At 39.8% G+C, this 22,745-nt stretch overlaps 1 protein-coding gene across 3 annotated transcripts in view; it reads right to left on the reverse strand.

The window, feature by feature from the left end:
* Positions 1-22,745, reverse strand: part of DMD (dystrophin) — a 2,981,380-nt gene that overhangs the window by 124,034 nt on the left and 2,834,601 nt on the right. For all 3 annotated transcript variants that reach the window (XM_040336501.1, XM_040336499.1, XM_040336500.1), the window contains 3 exons: positions 19,008-19,209; positions 12,236-12,321; positions 6,419-6,576 (listed from right to left, as the gene is read on the reverse strand). In XM_040336501.1, coding sequence (XP_040192435.1) covers positions 6,419-6,576; positions 12,236-12,321; positions 19,008-19,209 — 446 coding nt within the window. The remainder of the gene's footprint in view (positions 1-6,418; positions 6,577-12,235; positions 12,322-19,007; positions 19,210-22,745) is intronic.

Below are 22,745 nucleotides of genomic sequence, written 5' to 3' on the forward strand. Positions count from 1 at the left end.
TATTCATGTTATGCAAATACAGGAATTTTTGGAGCGCCAGTCAATATACATGAACTTTGGGTACATCAGTTTATTTCACCTGCAGTCGATGCAGCAGGTTTTCAGTCACAATAATTTGTGAATTTTTTTTAGCATATATACATACAGAGTTGTGCTCATAATAATCATGGTTTCTTGGCCATTTTTCAGAGACACAAACACAAAAACTTCTTTCACTCATGGTTAGCGTTTGGCTGAAGCCATTTAACAATCAACTGTGTTTACTCTTTTTAAATTATCAATCACAACAGAAACTACCATAATGACCCTGATCAAAAGTTTACATACCCTGGTGATTTTTGACTGATAACATGCACACAAGTTGACACAAAGTGGTTTGAATGGCTATTAAAAAGGTAACCATTCTCACCTGTGATCTGTTTGCTTGTAGTGTGTGTGTGTGTGTGTGTGTGTGTGTGTGTGTGTTTGTGTGTGTGTAAAAGGTCAATGAGTTGCTGGACTCCCGACAGACCCTTGCATCTTTCATCCAGTGCTGCACTGATGTTTCTGAATTCTGAGTCATGCGGAAAGCAAAAGAATTGTCAAAGGATCTGTGGGAAAATGTAGTTGAACTGTAAAAAACAGGAAAGGGATATAAAAAGATATCTAAGGAATTGAGAATGCCAATCAGCACTGTTCAAACTCTAATCAAAAAGTGGAAAATGAGTGGTTCTGTTGAAAACAAACCACGATCAGGTGGTACAGTACAGGACTCTGAAAACATGTGGGGCTGTTTCAAGATGCACAATAAGGAGACACTTGAAGAAAGATGAAAGATGTGCTGCATGGTCGAGTCACTAGAAGAAAGCCATTACTACACAAATGCCACAAAGTATCCTGCTTGCAATACACCAAACAGCACAGAGACAAGCCTCAAACCTTCTGGCACAGAGTCATTTGGAGTGATGAGACCAAAATGTTGCTTTTTGGCCACAACCATAAATGCTTCATTAGGAGAGGAGTCAACAAGGCCTATGATGAAAGGTACTCCATTTCTACTGTGAAACACGGAGGTGGATCGCTGACGTTTTGGGGATGTGTGAGCTACAAAGGCAAAGGAAATTTGGTCAAAATTAATGGCAAGATGAATGCAGTATTTTATCAAAAAATACTGGAGAAAAATTTGCATTCATCAGCCAGGAATCTGCTATTGAGACTTACTTGGATATTCCAACATGACAATGATCCATAACACAAGACTAGCCTGTCATTGGCTGCAGCAGAATAAACTGAAGGTTCTGGAGTGGCCATCTTAGTCTCCTGACCTCAATATCATTGAGTCACTCTGGGGAGATCTCAAACGTGCAGTTTATGCAAGACAGCCCAAGAATTTACAAGAACTGGAGGCTTTTTCCCAAGAGGAATGAGCATCTTTACCATCTGAGAAGATAAAGAGCCTCATCCACAAATACTACAATAGACTTCAAGCTGGCATTGATGTTAAAGGGGGCAATACACGGTATTAAGAACTGGGGTATGTAAACTTTTGATCAGGGTCATTTGGGTAGTTTCTGTTGTGATTATGATTTAAAAAGAGTAAACACAGCTGATTGATAATAAATGGCTTCAGTCAAACACTAACCATGAGTGAAAGAAAAAAAGTTTGTTATCATTCATATTCTCTGAAAAAATGGCCAAGAAATCAAATTCTGCCAGGGTATGTAAACCAATGAGCACAACTGTACATACGCGCGCGCGCGCGCACACACACACACACACACACACACACACACACTTTCTATGGTCACTCAGAGCAATTCACATATGGAGTGAAAAGTTTTTTTTCCCCGCATTCACCTTACACAAGATATTTTCGTTACAGTTGTCCCATTTGTTCTTGGGACATTCTCGCAGTCAGAAACCGTGCATCGTACAGATACACATACATATGATTTACTCACCATTCAAAAATTTTATTTGATTGCAGCAGTTATCAATTATACAATTTGAGGCCAAGCGCTAACTTTTTAGTATTATTTCCAGTGCCATCTGCCTCCCCCAGGAGGTAGTGGTGGACTCCTGGGCCAATGCTATAAGTGGCAGGCGCAGGATGCTTGAAGCCTCGTTTTTCACAAACTATCAAAACTTAGAGGGCATAGAACGAGGCTGCAGTTTTTTTGTTTCTTTAAATAATAGATTTTTATATTGTGCGAGTATCATTTCAAACCGGCATTTCAGTCCGACTTCAGGGGCAATTTGACAGACATCTGTTCATGCACAGATGTCTATTGAAATTTGCCCCCTAAGTAGTGCAGAAACTACTTTTGGGAATTGGTGCAGCGCCGCAAAGTTGGCGTCACTCCACTTCGGATGGTGCCATTTGCCAGCAATAGGCTTCAATTCGGCATGCAGATAGGCGCAGCGGCTCAGATTGCCCGGAAGCCTCTGGTCCTTCAGGGGATGCAACACCATGGATACGATTAGGTTTATCAGGAACTACAGATAACATACTGTAGATGTGTCATTCCCTGTAGTGTTAGTCCTGCTCCTCTTTTTGCAAGACATTTAAAAGCCACAAACAGAGTACTTGGGTGTAGATTTAACACACCTCAGAAGGGAGACCCCTTAATAGGGCTCACTGCCAGTGACATTTTCACAGTAACAGTGGCTATTTATAGCACTGATCAAGGCATAAATGTCAACGGTCCCAAAAAAGTGTCAAAAGTGTCTGAGCTGTCTGTCGCAATATCGCAGTCTCGCTAAAAATCGCAGATCACCACCATTACTAGTAAAAAAAAAAATCATAAATATATCCCCTTTTTTTGTAGATGCTATAAGTTTTGTGCAAACCAAACAATATACGCCTATTGCGATTTTTTTTTTACCAAAAAGATGTAGAAGAATATATATCAGGCTTAGCTAATAAATAAATCGTTTTTTTAATTCAAAATTGACGAGCTTTGTTTATAGCACAAACAAAAACCGCAGGTGATCAAATACTACCAAAAGAAAACTTTATTTGTGGAGGAAAAAAAGGACATACATTTTGTTTGGGTAGAACGTCGCACGACCGCACAATTGTCAGTTAAAACTATGCAGTGCCATATCGCATTAAAATGGCCTGGTCAATAAGGGAGTAAATCCTTTCAGTGCTGAAGTGGTTAAGTGTGTAACATTGATTATCTTGTTACAATGGCATATGAAAGTCCGTGGGGTATATTATGCAGCAAGTAAACATGTTGTTCCTGAAGTTGAGGTGTTAAAAATAGAGAAAATTAGCAGTTTTTCGTGTATGGGACTGTGTAGAAACGGGCAAGTCAGGGTTTACCATGCTGACCCGTGTGCGGACGTGAGCATCAGAACTGAACCATGGAACAATAGCCTGGTCTGATAAAACCCTTTCTTTTACACATCATGTGGATGGCAGGGAGCGTGTGCGTTGTTTACCTGGGGAGGAGATGACACCAGGATGCAGTATGGGAAGAAGGCAAGCTGTCTGACCCAGTGTGATGCTTTGGGCAATGTTCTGCTGGGAAACCTTGGGTGCTGCCATTCACGTGGACGCTACTTGACACATACCACTACCTAAACCAGATTGCTGCCCAAGTACACCCCTTCATAGAAACTGCATTTCCTGATGGCAGTGGCCACTCTATGCAAGATAAAGCAACCTGCCACACAACCAAATTGGTTCAAGAAAGGCACACAGCATTGACTTGTGGTTTAAGTTCTCCAGATGTCAATCCAATCGGGTATCGGTGGGATGTGCAGGAACAATAAGTCTGATCCATGGAGGCCCCACCTCTGAACTTACAGGACTTAAAAGATCTGCTACTGACAGCTTGGTGCCAAGTATCAAAGCATACCTGTAGAGGTCTAGTGGCATCCATGTCTCGGCGGGTCAGGTCTGTTTTGTCAGCAAGACAGGGACCTACTCGATATTAGGTGGGTGGTCATAAAGTTATGGCTGATTGGTGTATGATAAATAAGGGCATAAACTGAACCTTCACTCAAAACCATATGCCAAAATGATTAGGTGGGTGCAAAGAAAAAGGCCATGTTGTATTCTTTAAGGAGAGGAGCCTAGACTCTTATACTTTGCATATATGACAGCAATAGGGGTAGTTCACATCAGTGTTAAAGCGACATTAATATCGGTTTTAGTTAAAAAAAATTATATATATATATATATATATATATATATATATATATATATATATATATATATATATATATATTCAAAGTATGTATTCCTAAAGTATAACTAAAGACAAAACGTTTTTTTTTTTGGTGTTTTTTTGTGGTGTTCCTATTAAGGAGAATTACCCTCTCTATTAGTATTGTTTACCATTATCTTTGAAAGTGAAAGTAAAATAAAAACGAAAATGTTGGGTTCAGAGTAAGAGGGGAATTCTTCTAATGGGGACACTCGTTTCGATGACCTGGGGGTCCCTAAGGAATTCCTTTAATTTGCAGGGATTTCCTTTCACTTCCTATTTGGTTATGAGACAGGAAATTAAGGGAAATCTTTGCAACGGGACACAGATAGAGAAAACAAAATCTGACAGGGGTTATATCCCTCCCATATCCCTCCTTTGCTCTAACCAAAATGAAAAAAAAAATAGGGTTTGCCTATAGTTCTACTTTAACTCAAAAAATGTACCTTCAATTGCTTTCAGCTTCCTTCAAATTCCTAATTATGAGTTCATTGAGGATGTTACACGGAGGCAGAAAAACACAGTAAGAAACAATTACATGAAAAATACATTATAGGGCCATTCGGTATATAAGGGATGTGTATGGAATATATTTGAAGAATACAGATATTATTTAGTGTCACTTGAATAGTTTTAAACATGCACCATTACAATCTGACCTTAAAAAAAAATAAAAAATAAAACGTGTTACCAGTGTCAAAGCAGGAGTAATGCCTCGTACACACGATGACAAAAATTGAATAAACGATCACCCTTTATTCTAGTAAGATAGAATACAACTTCATGCGATGATGTCATGCATTGTATTGTAATGTATTCTTTAGATTCTGAGCATGCGTAGTCCCATTCACTTGACTTTTTATGGATGAATACTGCACCAATTAAATGAAAATCATTGTTCTGTTACTGTATGAGAAAAATGTTTGTGCTTGTCCCTTTGGATAATTTCAGATTATCATTGTGCATAAGGCTAGCTTTGGACATGATGGCATTTAAAAAAAAACGCCACCATGAAAAAGCACAACATGTTCATATCCCCTCCCCCATGGTGGTTTCAAAAGATGTCCATCTTAAAAGGCGCACATTCAATTTACGAAAATTCAAGACACATAAAGGAAGGTCATGTGGGAAGCATCCCATGCATGCGAGAGACAACGGATGGCTTAGCCATTTTGGCCAATCATGAGTCCACTGCACAACAAAGGACAATGTGCTTAATGACAATACCTATTCCTTAATATAGGCCTTAAAGGAGTTCTCTAAGCTAAAACTTTTAACCCCGCTGTGCCCGGGCTGTAAAACTATACAAAATAAACTTTCACTTACCTGCCTACGATCCCCCGTTGTTCCGATATCGCCGTCCCGTTCTCCGGTCCCGGTCTCTTCCACTTCCTGCGGGTCGGTGACTCACAGTGCGCTCAGCCCATCAGCGGCCGCGACGGGACATTGCTGCGGCCGCTGATAGGCTGAGCGCACTGTGAGTCACCGACCCGCAGGAAGTGGAACAGACCGGGACCGGAGAACGGGACGGCGATATCGGAACAACGGGGGATCGTAGGCAGGTAAGTGAAAGTTTATTTTGTATAGTTTTACAGCCTGGGCACAGCGGGGGTTAAAAGTTTTAGCTTGGAGAACTCCTTTAATAGGATTACTCGTGTTCGAGCACCTTTTTTTTTATTATGCTTTGCACTATTTCCATTTCCCCGCCCCAAGTAATTACTAAACTTACTTAGACAAAAACTGAATATACATCCCTAATCAAGGCAGCTCTGCTTTATAGATATCCTTTTTTCATCACAAACAAATCTTTAAATCCTTGTTATCATTAAGAAGCTTACATTTGCTGGAACCCTGCTATTCTCAAGCTTTGTTTGCGATAAAGTAAAAAACGCAGAATGCTTTGCCAAGAAAGATTAGTGGCCCATCGTGTGAAATTCTATAAGCAATGCACAGACCTAAAAGTTAATATTTTTATTTTTTATAATCAATTTTCTATATAAATGAAAGAAAATGTGGGGAAAACATATGGGACCCATCATTGCCGACTTATTTTTTAAAAAGGTGCAGGCTCATCTCGATACTTCTTCAATAATGGGTCACCGACTCTACACAACTCGTTGGTGAATCCCAAGGTAGTGAAGCCAAGATTAGGTTAACTGCAGCTCCCATATTTGTATCCTTACAAACACTCACCAAATGTAATAAGATTAAACATTACTTACATACTGAAAACAGCTCCTAACACTGGGTTCTATGTTACTTCCACCAAAGGAAGCCACTTCACCCAGCTGCCGTGGTATCTGGATGGCATCATGGAGGAGGAGGCCCAGTCTCCGCTGGTCACAAAATCCAGTAGAGCTTGCCACTTGCTTAAACAGGTCTGAAAAACAAAGTATGTTAAGCCCAAATGACTGATGGAATGTAATATACTTATTTCAGCACAACTAATGTAATAGAAAAATAGGTTATCTATGCTATAAGCTAGATAATTTGAACTTTCAACATGTTACAAAATGTGAAGCAACATGTTTAAATATTTTAAAAGACCATAACTGGACTCCATATACGAATCCAATCAATTACAACGATTAAGTCTCCTCCCTCTAGCTACCCCTTTCTAAATGGCATAAGGACACTCTGTTAGATTTATTAATTTGGTCTGTCGGGTCTAAATGGTTCAGTATACTTTTTCAGGTGCAGGTAGCGCTGTTGGATACATTGAAGTTGGCAGCTCTTGGTACAGAAGCAGAAGTGAGGCAGAGGGATACTTCCATGTAATTCTACACACACTGGTCACTGACCAAGTTTAGTGTATTTTGAAAATACCCTTTAATTTATTTGTTTTTCTAAAGGACACATTAGTCCCATCTGTATCTTTTACGGAGTATTACAATATTGACTTGCTGCTGCACCACAAACCAGATATGTAGGCTGGTCAGTTAGCCCAACTTAAAGCTGCACTCCAAGAACCGAGCAAACTTTGTAAAAAAATGCAGGCATATTACAATTTAGGTCAAATGAGGTGCATGCCACCTGGTGGACTTATTTCTTCAATTTATATTGGATAGGTTTATTGTGCTCCAGGAAGATCTCTTCTAGATCTTTGACTCTGGACACTCTGGTCTCAGCTCCTTCTAGCGTAGAGTCAATGCGGCTGCATTGGACTTACCTCATAGTATGCCTGGACTTTTAACAAAGTTGATGGATTTCTCGAATCTATCTTTCATAACAATGACTTGCCCACAAATCCAAACAGCGAGTCTGCTGTATCAGAGTTATGGAGTACTTTATGCTCGAAAATATGTAAAGGTTTTCAAATACCCCCAAGTTTATATATAGGAGGGCTCCAGGCCTAAGAAACCAAATAGCCAGCAATGTACCAGATCCTCCGAAGAGATCTTCAACATTCCTAGATGGATTGGGGTTTCACCACTGTACGAGGTGCAAAGCTTGTAAGACCACTAGACAGGCAGGTGACCCAAAAAAAATTACACAATTTAAATCTAATGTCACTGGGTAACAATTTAAAATCAAACCTCTTATCACATGCCACTCTGATCACGTCACGTACATTCTGGAGTGCCCATGTTCACTCCAATATGTAGGGAGAACCACACGCCAACTCAAAACTAGGATCAATGAACATCTGGCTAACATTAAAAAAAGTTTCCTTAACCATAGTGTGTCCCGACATTTTACCAGTCACCATGCCAGTGATCCCAGGTTATGCACATTTTATGGGATCGACAAAATCTCTAGGCATTGGAGAGGGACCCATATGACTAGGAGTGTTTGTCAAAATGAGACCAGGTGGGTGCATAGATTGGGGTCAACAGCCACATGGCCTAAATATTGAATTGGATCTCAACTGTTTCTTAGCAAACGACTGAGAACAATTGGAATTTGAGATAATAAATTCCCCTGTTCCATTTAATACACATACATATATACATTTGTTTCATTTCATTTTTATTTTTTTTGATAATTTTAGCAATTTTTCTTTTCCCAATTGGGGTATATCTAGAAGGTGGCACAGTACCACGTCTGAGAAGGGCATGTTATGTATATGAAAGCATGGAATTTCATGGGGTCTTATTATATATCGTGAGGGTGTATATGGGTCCTCTGTTAAGTTATTAATTAAGGGGGGGAGATGTTTTTGTGCATTGAACATAATATATTTAATACTAATTAGCACGAGAGAAAGGGGGGGGAATGTAGTGCCCCATATCATCATGTGCGTTTGTGCTAGTAGGGTAAAGATAGGAACTTTGGCTATATTTACAAGCGCAACCTATTAGCAAGGGTTAATCCCAGTAACATGGCTCCTATCAAAAATAGTTTCCGGGAGAGTTCACATAATAAATAGTACAAACCAATTTAAAATGTTGGGAACCAGCAAAGATTTATTATGAGACAATAGTTTTTCTATTCATAAATAAGTGGTATATGTGATTGTTCAGCTGATCGGCACTGCGGCTGCAATCCTATTGGCTATCAATTCCCCGTTTGAAGTCTAACAAGACGCTCTAGACAGATTACAAATACCGTGATCCTTTAGTGACCAGGTACGCCCCCTGAAGACGTAAACATTACGAAACGTACGTCGGCGGCGGTATCTGGTCACGTGTCTGCCTACGCCATCTCCGGCGCTTGAGCAAGCAGAGCTGTGTGGAACACACTCCGCCACGGGAGTGACAGACGAACGGGACCCCAAAGAAACAAATTTGTTTTATCTGCAGCCCCAGTGCCGGGAGGCACATTTTAATGTAAGAAGCCAATTGGCTCCCTTTTTTATATTTATTTTAATAAAACAGTATTACGCTATGGGTATTTCTGTTTTTTTTTTTATCTAACCTGAACTCCGGGAGTGAGGCATAACATCTTATCCAGTCAATCCAGCCTGTGTGCAGGCACAATCCTGTCTACGCTATTTTTGACTTTCTTTTTCATTAAAGAAGTCAAATATCTTTGGTAAGTGCATCTTAATTCTGAACACTTCGGGTGAAGACAAATTAACATGTTTGGTGAAGAAGCACATATATCACCTTAAGCAAGAATATATTTTTAAGTTACTAAAGAAGATCTATCATTGAATTTTTTTCACAGCACAATATTGGGACATTTTTGTAATAATCAATTACTATTGCACAACCAGCACTAGTGGATAGTGCATCATTGGCATTGTTGATGTTTGTTTATTATTATTATTATATTTCATTTAGCAGGTATTTGGCTAATCAATATATATCACTAATATAGGATGGTATGTGAGAGATATCCTACAGCTGAGCACCCTCTTCTTTCACATTTTTTTCACCGACTTTAGTATACAATACTTTATTTGAGGAGCAGCTTATAATATTAATTTATGTATATTAATTAATTTTTTGGCGCTGAATTCACTTTCTTATATACAGCTTCTGGTATGTTGTGGTGTGATGGCCAGCTCATTTAAATGAATGGGCTGTCCTAATGCATCGCACAATAACACGCGGCTTAATGCACGCTAATGCATATGCGTTTAATGCACCGTAGCAGACAAGGCTGCTGTGAATGGGCCGTAAAGGACCAGATGTTACTTTCAGTCAAGTTGCATTGACCTTAAACTTTGACAACAGTATTTTATTGCAATTATATGTATATTTCTTCCTGCGTAGCTTAGCAAAACCATTTCAAGTGCATGCACATACCAGATTAAACAAAGCTCAGCAATGGAAGTCACAGCTTTCTTTACTTGTTTCCCTTGCTAAAACATGTTCAGTTTCTCTGTTTAATTTGTACAGCACTGCTTGGGAGCGATGAAAACAATGTAATGCACACAAAGTAACGACAATGACCATCGATTCTTTAAGCGGTGCGGAAAGTCACGGACTGCATAAAACTTCTAGAAGTATGTACATGTTCTATGCGATTTCCTACTTAATCATATAAAATGCTTTGGAAAATCCTGGAAACAAAAAGGCTTTTTGTAATGTGTTTACATGCAATAAAGCAGAAGACTGGGAAGAATTTAAATACTGCAAGTGTTTGTAGTTGTTGATTTGTATTTACACACACACACACACACACACACACATAATATATATATATATATATAATGGTTCCTAGGGCGCACTGAACATAAAATATTCAAATACTTGTGAGAACCCAAGAAGGGTGCAGAAAACTATTTTTTTTACACCTATCTTTACATACATATCTGTGTTGTGATCTACCTTGCAACTTATCAAAACAAAATTTTATTCAGCCTGGCATTACAGTGGAGAGAACTTTACAGTTTTATTCATCTTGCACCTGTATGAAGGGCCCAGCCTTAAACTGCTTGACACATGAATGGTGCCTATTACCTTCCCAATAAACTGAATATTGCAGCACTGGCCTTAATTACGTAGCAAGAATAGCATTGTAGATGAAAATCCTCTGCTGGTGAACTCCTTATCTTGTCTGCCTATCCCGTACAGAGATGAATGTCTTTTTTCTATGCTCATGATCTAAACTAATTGATAAAAAAACCATGGATTGATCAACTGATTTGATAAATGTGTGCACAGGCAGGTGTTAAAGGCTTTGTGGCATCTCTGGTTCCTTCCCATAGGTTTAACTCATTAAGAGCTATTAACTATATAGCACAAGCAAAGCAGACAGACATACACCTTGTTGGGTAAAAGGAAAAAGTGTTTCAGGTTATTTTTTAATAGGCCAAAAATAACATAACATGATCAGCTGGGAACAAGTAGGCCATTTCCCCCGGTTTTAAATGCCAACAATGTTTAATAAATAAGTATTTAAAAGTTTTCCCACCAAGCACAATTTCCAATAAAATTTCAATGCAATCCACAAGCATGACACAGACAAATTACAGAGCTTCTCTACACTGCCATTTTATCACCCACTAGAGGCTGTTTCCAGCTCCTTCCATTAACACCATGTTGTTTTGGTGTTTTTTTATCCCCAGGCCTCGGCATGTTTTCAGGTTCAGCACTTTTGATTTACTGATTTGTTTACAACTTAAAATTTGTCTGAGCACAAACGAATGGGGAAAAATGACAGCCAAAGATGCAGATAGTACCTGTAGTAGTTATAAATGTGTGTAATATACCTAGAATCTTTCCCAATGGCTCTATTGCAATTTTAAAAAGAAAACAAAATAAAATGTCATCTCATCTACTATATAAAATATCTATGGTGTGACAAAGTTTAATACTGCATACTTGTTTGTATAAAAAATTAGATCGTATGCTAAAAGGCGACACAAGGCGGCATGGCAACAAACTACTAATGGCCCGATTTTAGATTTTTACATTATACATTTAATAGGTGCACCATAAATTTACATCATTGTGCCTTTATAACATTTAAGACCTTAGCGACCAGCCTAGGGACAGAAAAAAAAAACCTACGTCAATGGATATTGGTTGGCAAAAAAGGAATATCAAAATGGTCAAAGGACACCTTATCAGATCCCCTCATTTAATGCTTTTTAAAATAGTTAGTTTTGGCCAAGCTGGCCCAAATAAAATTATTTACTGCAACAGATATGCTTGCTGGGCATATTGTATAAGCTGAATGTAGCCTCAGCCAGACACAGTATGTTCCGACAGGTATACAGGGACTTCCCGTCCTACTCCTGGAAACAAAATATTTGCGGCACAGTCATTTAAATATTCAATTTATTCTATGAACAAAAACAAAGCTCCTTCTGATGGTTGAGGTGCAGATTGTGATATCAACTGCCTGACGCTATACAACAGCAATCACACCTGATTGCGTAGTAAATTATCTTAGGCCAGCTTTGCCCAAAGAAAATATTTAAAAAGGACATTCAAATGTTGAAATCCGCTTTAAAGTACTTGTCACATACCTGCTTCAATTATCCAGTTTAGCAGAACTGAAATCAGGATTTTGAAAACCATTTGGAGAATTGCTTATCTAGTGCTTGGGTCAGCAAAGTGGATGAGCAAGCATATGAGCAATATATGCATATAGTAAACAGGGAAAAACAATATATATCACTAGTTAACAAAAGAGATACTTACATCTGTACTTATCTTCCAAATGTGCTTTACATAGGGAAATAATACCAGTTTTATAAGACAACACTCGAATTCTTCCTGTGCGACCCCTAAATATAAGACAAGTGAAACATCTTATTTAAAAACCAGTGAGCACAGATTTCAGAAATATGTGTAAAACCTTTGTTAGAATACCATCAAAAACAAATGAATAGAGTAAATTCACAAGAACACTTATTACTACATGAAACATTAGAATAAATAAAAAATGGAGAAAATTAAAGCGGAGTTCCACCTAAAAATGGAATGCGCAGTGGGTGCCCGGCCGTGAAGCCGAAAGCTGTCACTGCCGGGTGCCCACACTAAGAATGAAGACGCCGGCCAGGGAGGGGGGGCGAGGAGCGGAGCCCCGGCGGGCACGTCGCTGGAGCCGTGGAGCAGGTAAGTGTCTGTTTATTAAAAGCCAGCAGCTACACTTTTTGTAGCTGCTGACTTTTAATAAACTTAAAAAAAAGGTGGAAAACCCCTTTAACAAAAACCCAACAGTCTGCTTCAAAGACCCATTTTCACACTGGGTCTTTGAAGCAGGCGCTATAACACCAAAAATAGTGCCTGCAAAGCACCCTGAATGAGCCGCTACTGTCTCTCAAATGTAAAAGTCCCAAGGGCTTTCACACTGGAGTGGTGCGCTAGCAGGACTGTAAAAAAAAGTCCTGCTAGCACCATCTTTGGAGCGGTGTGTGTACCGCTCCTGCTCATTGAAATAAATGGGCACCGCGGCTATATGGATGCCAAAGCGCTGCTGGAGCTGGGTTAAAAATCGCCCCGCTAGTAGCCGAATACCCCTGCAAATACGATGGTAAAGCACCACTAAAAATAGCAGCGCTTTAACGGCCGTGGACACCCCAGTGTGAAAGGGGCATAAATCTAAAATGCTGAGAACAAACTGTCTATAACCATTTATAGGTCTCCAACAAAAACTGAAAATGTTAGTATTTATAAATAATAAATACAGAAATGCTTTCAGCTGTGCATTTAAACCTAATATGTAGAAAAGCAAACTGTAAATGTAGAGGTCCTAGAATGGTGACCACTATATTTTTTATAACAGAATTTATCTAGGCTATCGGTAAACAGAAATCCTGGAAAACCTTGTTAATTTAAACAAGAATCTGTGGGAACTTCAGTGTTTTACTGCTAGATTTTATGTCCTTTTCTGATTCATATGGAAGCAGCACGGATGAGTAAAACTATTAAACATCCTGTCTGGGGAGTCTCTAAGGAGACCAGCAAGTGGAGGAGTGGCTCACTGGATCGATGAGAAGTGCCAGGTAGGTGTTCAGTGTTGGGTGGGGTGGGCTAGAACAGGTAATGGAGAGAATTCTTTTTTTTTTACTATAATGCATAGAATGAAAGAGAAACCACCTTGACATGGTTTTACCCACTAGAGTCTTATTAGTAAGCACTGGATATAGATTTACCTTACCGAATAGCTAGACTTCACATTATAGGAGCCTAGTAAAGCATGGATTCACACACATTGCAGATCCATCCATTGGAAATAAACGAGAAATGGCATTAAGGTCAGCCTTGCTGGCTTTTCGTTTCCTTCTCTTTCATAGAAGCGATGTAAAGGAAGAGAAAGATCACCACATCGTGTAAAACCGTGGTATTTATTGAATTAATCCACAAATCCAACAAAGATAAAAACGTCCCAGGTCAAAAGAATCTGCAGTTCAAACTAGCATGGTATGTTGGACTCTGGGGGAGTTTTCCACCAAAAAATAAAAAAGAGAGAGGAGGGGGGAGTTCTTTTACTGTAGTAGATTCATTCAAAAACACAAGAATGCAGTGCTTCCACAAAAAAAAGGAATGAAGGTCAAAATTAACTTGCAACTGCTGAGGCTGCAATCACCCAACCAGGGGGGGGGGGGGGGGGACATGGCCTTCATAGTGCGCAGGTGAAGAAAACCTGTATCATCATTGGGTCAGTGTGGTTGTCCTCTATGCCTCAGGCATTCCAATCCTGGGTACTCTTTGGTTTGATGCTCAGATGGGTGAACGAAGTGGTAGAACAAGAAAGACAGAAATGGAAGGCACGTACACCTAGTGCATTACCAGAGATAATTTACTAATAAGAAATTGTATAAAAGTGGGTACAAAATGAAACAAGAGGGCCATAAACAGTGCACGGATATGCACAGAACACAGGGTACGGCTAACGCGTTTTGGGGGCGCACCCCCTTCCTCAGAACTTGGCAAAATGATCTCTGGTAATGCACTAAGTGTGCGTGCGCCTTCCATTTCTGTCTTTCTTATAGTTCATTTCAGGTTACCCCATCTGAGGAAGGCATCATCCACCTAGTTTTGGGATACCATGTACATCTTTCACACCACCATTTTATCTGACATCTGTTATGCCACACCTTGAAAGGCCTATTAGCGATGGAAGGGACTGTTTTTTGAATGACGTAGTAGAGTCTGCCCAAAAAGGACCCCTAGGTAGTTCGATTGGTAGAGGTGCCAGATGTGATTGTTCAAAAAAGGACAACCAAGTGTGGTCTGCTTTAGTAAAACGTCCAACTACTTTATTTCACCAAAAAAAGAGTTTTGTGGCTTTAATTTGCCACTTCCTCAGTTTAAGTAGATACAATTGGTGTCTAGTATCAGCTGGTAGTGAGATCCCCTTAGGAAATCTTTATTGGCCAATAGGTGGAATGTAGAGTTTGTGGCAATGTCATATAGGTGGATGCTTGCACTACAATGTTTGCTTAAAAAAAAAAAAAGTAGATAGTCTAGGTAGGTTACATTGCCAACACCCTCCAGTTGTAGTTTCTCCAGGGCTTCTGACAGAATTTCCCTAAATATCCTGGGGGTCGATAAGAGACCAAACAGTAGGGAAGTATATTATAGGTGTATAGTGGGTTGTGGTCTCTTGATTACAAATATCAGATACTGATGATGGTCCCTTCTGGAATCGGGATATGCAAGTAGGCATCTTTGCGATTGAAGGTTGCCATGAAAGCTCCCGGCGGAAGGATATTTCTGTTGGAATATATGGATTCCAGAAACGAAACCTTTTATATTTTACTATATTAAGGTTCAGGATTATTTGGAATTTCCCTGAGGTCTCCTCTTGGGGACGATGTGTGAATAGAACCCTCTCCCCACCTCATTGGGGGGACAAATGTAATTACTTGATGCGCTAGTAGTTCTTTCAGAGATGATCGCAAGCCTGCTTTCTTGGTCTCTTAGAAGACATGTAATGAGGCATCTGCTGAGCGGCAGTAAATTCTATGGTCCCTATTAAATTAGCATCCCTTTAGGACGGTGTTGAGGACAAACTTGTTTGTTGTTACTGTCTGCCATTGATTTGAACATACAGCTAGTCTTCCACCCACAGGTATGCAGTCATTTATTCTTGGGGGTGATGGCAAGGGGTTTGAGGATGAACCCCTCTCTGCCCTTTCTGATGGATAAATACCACCTTTTCTTGGACTCAGCTTTTTTTTCTACCGACATTATGGATGAAAGGAACTCTTGGGTGGGAGAAATGCTTTTTTCCTATCCGCTGACCCGTACCAATTTTAGTTCGGGCCTTAACAGTAATTTTCCTGAGAATGGTATACCACATAACTTGGTCTTGGATGTGGCATCTCCCCTCCAGGCTGAATTGAGGAGAACCGTTGACTCAAGAGTGACTTTTACGGCTCTGGTTGAAGGATCCGCAATAACAGCTGTGGCTTTCTTTGGTTGTTGGCATAGTTTTTAAATAGTTCCTCTCTGGATGTTCTAGCATAGAGGTGGTTCTAAAACTGGTTAAGCCAGAGAATGAATGTCTGGGTGAGGCAAGTAGAGACTATGGCCAGATTGATACTGACTGCACCCACTTTACAGGTCTTTTTTCATTTTGGTTTTCATTTTACAAAGCCTCTGTCTTTTTGTCAATTGGGTCCCCCAGGGGGACCTGTGTCCTCGAATGACAGATTGGACTTGTTCGATATTTTGGATAAAGGAGGCATTTGGCCTAGGGCTCTCTGTTTTCCTTTCAGAGAATGGGTATCTAACATTTTATGGAGGTTGGAGTGAACGTTTTGTTCTGAGTCTGCCCATTCTTGCTTGATGAGGTTTTTCAATGACTGGTGGACTAGGAAAGTACACATATTTTTGGGCTGGAACCATTTGTACATTTTGTTTTGAAGAGATAGCCAAGGCCTGTAGGGGGGCCGCACTGCCTAAACGGAACTTGACTTCACTGTATGTTAAGTGTTTGGTGGAAGAGACGTCAGTCAGAATTGTGTGACAGGACGTGAAGTGATTGCCCTATACTAATTCAGACGTTCTCCCATTGTTGTGGGCTTAGCACCTACCGAAGTGTGTCACCGGAAGTGACACAAACAGCTTCACAGATGTATTCCGACACCATATTGCCACTCCAATACGAGCCCACCAAAAGAGCATTCTGTCGAAGAGAGGTAAAACCAGACCTCCCTCTCCTTGGCACCATCTTGCCACCCCCCATGGTTCACCCGGACCGTATGGCACCCCAGGGAGTTTTTTGGCAGGAAGAAATGCAGCTTCAGGAGAAATACTCGGGTAGGCGGTTGTCTACCCCCCAATGAGCTGTGGTGTAGATCGTGAGGGGGGGGGGGGGACACAGAACATCTACACTGAGGCCGTGGGGAGGCAGCCAGACAGGGCGTGTCAACAAGCATGATGGCTTGGATGTAAAAAGTCAAAAATACAAATTTTATGTTCCTATAACACAAGAACATTTTAATAATGGCATATAATGTGTTTCCCGTTTCAGGTGGGAGGAGCCCTGTCCTGGAAAAGGACTTAAAGACTTTAATACCGCTTAAAGGCCCCATTTACATTTGCAGATGGGGCAGTTTGCCATTAGCTCCAAAAAGGCCCAGCAGGGGCTCCCTGCAATTAGCAGTGGGTGGAAAGCCCCACTGAAAGCAATGGAGGGCGGCTTAAGCAATTATTTGCAATTGGCCACAAATAGCTTTTGAAGCCGTCATTCTCCCATTGCTTTCAATTGGGCTTGATGGAGAACAATTAATCCATGGTAATTAAACGGCATTTTATTGGATTTTTGGGCAAAATGCATGCTGGTATCACTTAATAGAAATCCATATATGTCCTACCTAATATAGGCTAAGAAAGAGATTTTTAACTTGCAGTTAAAAAAACATGCAAAGGTTTTCAATAAAAAAAAAAAATGTAATAAAAAAATACAAGAAAATCAAATCATGCAAAACATTCATATCTCATAATTTAAAAGTTCTGTTTGCAACCGACTGGCATTAAGTTATTGAATCCATCATATCACTGTTTAAGTCACCATGTCGCCAAGTAAAAGAAAAGTTTACCCAGCCATACCTGTAAAAAGGAGATAGGACATATTCCGCTTTTCTGCTGTCTGGGTTGTTGAGCTCCTCTCTGATGTTCAGAAATCATATGATCAAAACCACATTGAAACCGTCCTTTTTCTGAGCATCAATCTCTGCGGTCCCCTGCAGATCGGACTGGTTTCTCCTGTTGACCTCCACACTATTGCAGTACCCTGTAATGGCTGGAGGTCAGACATAAACCAGTGAGAGCTGTGGGGGACTAAGGAAAGAGACACTTCCAGAAGTGACAATTTCAGCACAGACATCAGCTGAAAGTTTCTCAGCATCAGAGGGGAGTTTGGCATTGCAGGCTGCAGGAAAGGAAAACACGTTGAACTGTTTTTTGTATAGCAACAGGGTAACTTTAAAATGTGCATCACAGTAAACCCTATAACAACAACAACAAATCCCTAATATTAACAATTATTCTGAACAGATTCAAGTGGTAGGAAGATAGTTCCTAAAGATATCCTATTTGAAATACATAAAAGTTTAGGCAGACAAAGCGAAGTTTTTTTGCTTGCCAAGATTTTATACAGTTTTAAGAATATTCGTGATTCTAAAGGAAATGTATGTATGTATGTATGTATGTATGTATGTATGTATGTATGTATGTATGTATGTATGTATGTATATATATATATATATATATATATATATATATATATATATATATATATATATATATATATATATGCCTACCTGTCCTGGCTCTTCCCATGTGCAAGTCCTAGCCCCTCCCTCTTGTCGAGTGCCTCCAATAGCAAGCCTCTTGGTATGAGGGCAGTCGCACAGGCTCGCTCCAGAGACGCGTGCTGTGTCAATTTACTCACATAGTTCAGCTTGGCCCTTCCCCCACTCTCTCCCCATTGGCTCACTGGCAGTGATTGACAGCAGTGGTGTGCCAATGAGGCGAAAGAGACCTGGGTAGGGCGCTTGCTCTCATGCACATCACTGGATCGAGATGGGGCTCAGGGGGGAACTGCACGCAGAAGTTTTTTTTTACCCAATGCAAAGATTGCATGAAGGTAAAAAAATCTTCAGTCTTTAGAACCACTTTGATTTGAAAAAAAAAAAAAAAAAACGTGTGTGTAAATTTATATACAGGTCTATGTATATTGTACAAAAGCTTTAAGAATAAACCTGAAATGGTTCATCAGCTATTAAATCATGTTAGGACAGAAATAGACTAGGCGAGGGCAAGCAATCATTTGCACTATGCTTGAGAAGTCGAGAGTGCATATTATGTGATTTTATGCAGAAAAGTCAGTTAGCTACAGTGATCTCTAACCTTTTGCTGCCTTTCGGCTAGTATAAATGAACAAAAAGGTGACATTTCATCATTTTAACCCTGTACATACAGATGTTGATTATGGTCACAGTATAACATCACTTACGTGTCATAAACATTAAGGAGCCAGTTCAGGCACATGTCCACACAAAGAGGAACGTTCACCAGGTTGTTGTGCTCTTGCTCCAGCCGGTCATAAATTGTAGTTAGGCAATTAATAATTTGAAGGATGTCCATAAGCTGGTCATTTTGCTTAAGGTTGTGCTGGTCCAAGGCATCACAGGCTGCAGACAAGCCCAGTAAATCCACTGCAAATAAAAAAACATGCTGTGTTATGCACTGCGCACACGATTGATGGAACGAATAATACAATAATACAGATACACACGCAAGCATGTATGCATGACTTCCCTTGTGGTTTCAGGTATATATAGGAGTCAGGGAGCAGTAATTGGTTATTTAATGTGTTCAGTCCCATAGGAACCAGAGCATTCTTTTAATAATGGTGCAGACCTCCTCTAATTTGTAAGAGGTCAATGACTTGTGCAGGCTTCATTGATGCCCCCAATTTATTCATTGCTCTAAATGTGGTAAGATGGAAGCTCTGTTAAGCTGGTCATATATGGGTAGAATGTCAAACAAAAATTCTTGGGAAAAGAAGGTTCTAAGATCATTTAACAAAAAAAGATTGGTTTTCTAACCATTAGTGGATCAAATGGACATTCATTTTCGACCGCAGGGAGGTGAAAGTTTGAGGGAGCAGGTTGAAAAACGTTTCTTGAACGAACGGGTTTCTAACAGTGTATGTGGTTTTCCTTCAGTAAAGTTCATTCATTCCAAAATCAAATGTTAAAAGCCAACTAAATCTTTTAAAACAAAACAAGTTGAGAGTTTTCCTTAGACCTTTCCTAAAAAAATTATTTGAAATACCCATCTATGGCCAGCTTTAGACTAGAGTTAAGGACAACTCTTCACAGAGGAGCCAGGACAAGGCAGTGTGGCTCCACACATTATTTGCAATTTTATGCAATGAAAACCCTCAGTTTTTATTATAATTGCTGTAGAATTTTTTTTGTTAACTAGCTGGTTAATGCACTAGGAAATATGTATTGTATTACTGTGAAATACCTTGTCCATGTGTGCCTTACTTTATGATGTGCTTGCTGGATTTGTTTTGGAGACACATGGGAAAGCCTTTAGCTGCCACTGTGCTTCTGTTGTGTCATTGCACCTTTGAAGAGGGATACGCAACCACCAGGTGTACCTGCCCCCAATTTATTAATAGCCATATATTTACTTATATAAATTTGTTGTTACTCTTTTAATTGCACAATTAAATCATTTCATAAAGCTTGTCCAAGCATTATGTTAACCAGTTGGACTCCTTTCACACATGCGGCCCGTTCATCAGTTCAGTAACGTCTTTCAAATGAAAAAACGGACAACGTTTTCATCCGTTTTGCATCAGTTTCTCAGTTTTACATCTACTACGAATAAAAAACGTATGAAAAACAGACAGTTTGTTTTTCATCCAAGCCGTTTTCTTTTTAGGGTCAGAGCAAAACACAATATTGTCAATTGGCTAAACACGATATAGTTCTTCAGCATAGCAGATAAAAACATGTCGAATAATAAACTAAACATAATAAAGGAGGTTACAGAGAAAGAGGACACCATGGATCTCGGAACATGAAAACTCAAAAGGTTCAGCAATGTATAATCAAATAGGCATAAGAGAACCACTTCAAGACAGAAGCATCCCAAACCTCCCAAATTTTATTGAGATGTTCTGACCTGCGCATATTGGCGTATATATGTTAGATAGGAGTTGGGAGTTTGTGGGAGGAGAGGGGGATAACCAACGACACAGGATTGCGCTTTTTGCCGCTAATTGCATAAAAGCCATCAGCTTCTGTGCATGGGGTTTAAAGGTATATTCATATTTCATAGATGTAGAAGGGTCTGGACAAAAGCCCCAAAAGGGTTTAATAAGTCTCAGAAAATATGATAATGAGTGCCTACATCTGTACTGCGTCTCCAGCACATCTGTGAAGTTTCTGGATTATGGGCTTGTAAAATGTCTGGAATTCTGTACAAAAATATAAGGATTTTGAAAGCGATATAATATTATAAGGTTTCTCTCTGCGCCACGCATTGCGATACCTTAGAAACAGGTCCCCAAATTGTATGCCAAGCTTATTGGGAGATGGGTTTCTGGAGAGCATGGGATCATTTGCTCATATAGGAATGGCTAAAAACTCAGTCAAGGTAGTAGCCTTGTAGAGGAGCTTGTATATAGCTGAAATCAAATGAGGTTCATATGGACCTTGATCACACAGGCGCTCAAATCCAGTAGGTTTGTCCAGAGATAAGCTAGACGATTTGGCGAGGAAAAAAGGTTTTATTTGTAAGTAGACGTAAAAAAGGGATTTTGGAACCCGATATTTAGATTATAGATCTGCAAAGGATAAAAGTGTACAGGTCAATGGATGAACTAAATGGCGTAGATGCAAAACCCCAGCCTGGGTCCAAGGAAGCAAACGGTTATAGGATAGGCCATCAGGGATATCTGGGTTAAATAATACATTTAAAAGTGGAGGGCAAGGAGAAGACCAAGAGTAGCTCCTCCCCCTGACAGTTAGAATCACTACCTAGGACACATAACCCCTTCAGCGCCACCTAGTGGTTAACCCCTTCACTGCCAGTGTCATTTTCAAAGTAATCAGTGCATTTTTATAGCATAAAATCCCAGCCATGATAAAAATCGCAGATAGCCGCCATTACTAGTGAAAAATAAAAAAAAATGCCATAAAAGGATTCCCTATTTTGTAGACGCTATAACTTTTGCGCGAACCAATCAATATACGCTTATTGCGATTTTTTTTTTTTACCAAAAATATGTAGAATACACATCGGCCTAAACTGAGAAAAAAAATAGCTTAAGGAAAAATCAGGGATATTAATTATAGAAAAAAGTACAAAAGATTGCTTTTTGTTTTTCAAAATTCTCGCTTAATTTTTGTTTATAGCGCAAAAAATAACAACCGCAGAGGTGATCAAATACCACCAAAAAAAAGGCTCTATTTGTGGGGAAAAAAACAGACATCAATTTTGTTTGGGAGCCACGTCGCACGACCGTGCAATTTTAGTTAAAGCGGCGCCGTGCCGAATCACAAAAAGTGGCCCGGTCATTTGGCAGCCAAATGGACGGGCTTGAAGTGGTTAAGCACATTTATTCTTCCAAGGAAAGAGAAAGGGAGGGTAGGGCTAATGTTTCAATAATCAATTGATTACTGCAAATAAGGGAGGAAAGTTGGCCAGATAAATGGTAGAATAGGAAGGGGTTAGATAAACACCCAAGTATTTGAGCGCATGGGAGCACCAATGATACCTGAAATTTTGCTGGAGAATGTTAGAGGTGGAGAAATGTTCATGGGGAGGGCCTCAGTTTTAGTGGGGTTAATCTTAAAGCCTAATAAGGCGCCAAAGAAGCTTAAAACCTTATGTAATTAAGGGAGGCAAGTAAGTGGAAGATACAATGTTAACAGTACCTCATCACCAAAAAGGGATAGCTTATACTTCCCTCTATTGCAATACTCGAATGTCAGGATGAGAGCAAATGGCAGCAGCCAGGGGCTCAAAGCTGAGAATAAAGAGCAAGGGAAAGAGGAAGCAGCCCTGTCTAGTGCCATTGCTCAGGGGGTATGGCCATGACAGATGGGAGGCAAGTTGTACCTGGGAAGTGGGAAAGGAACATAAAGCTCGTAGAGCAAGGATAAAATGGACCAGAGATACCATAGTGAGACAAAGTAGAAAACATAAAAAGACAAATTCATTGTATTTT

The sequence above is a fragment of the Rana temporaria genome, chromosome 2, assembly GCF_905171775.1.
Source record: "Rana temporaria chromosome 2, aRanTem1.1, whole genome shotgun sequence".
In the NCBI taxonomy this organism is placed as follows: domain Eukaryota; kingdom Metazoa; phylum Chordata; class Amphibia; order Anura; family Ranidae; genus Rana; species Rana temporaria.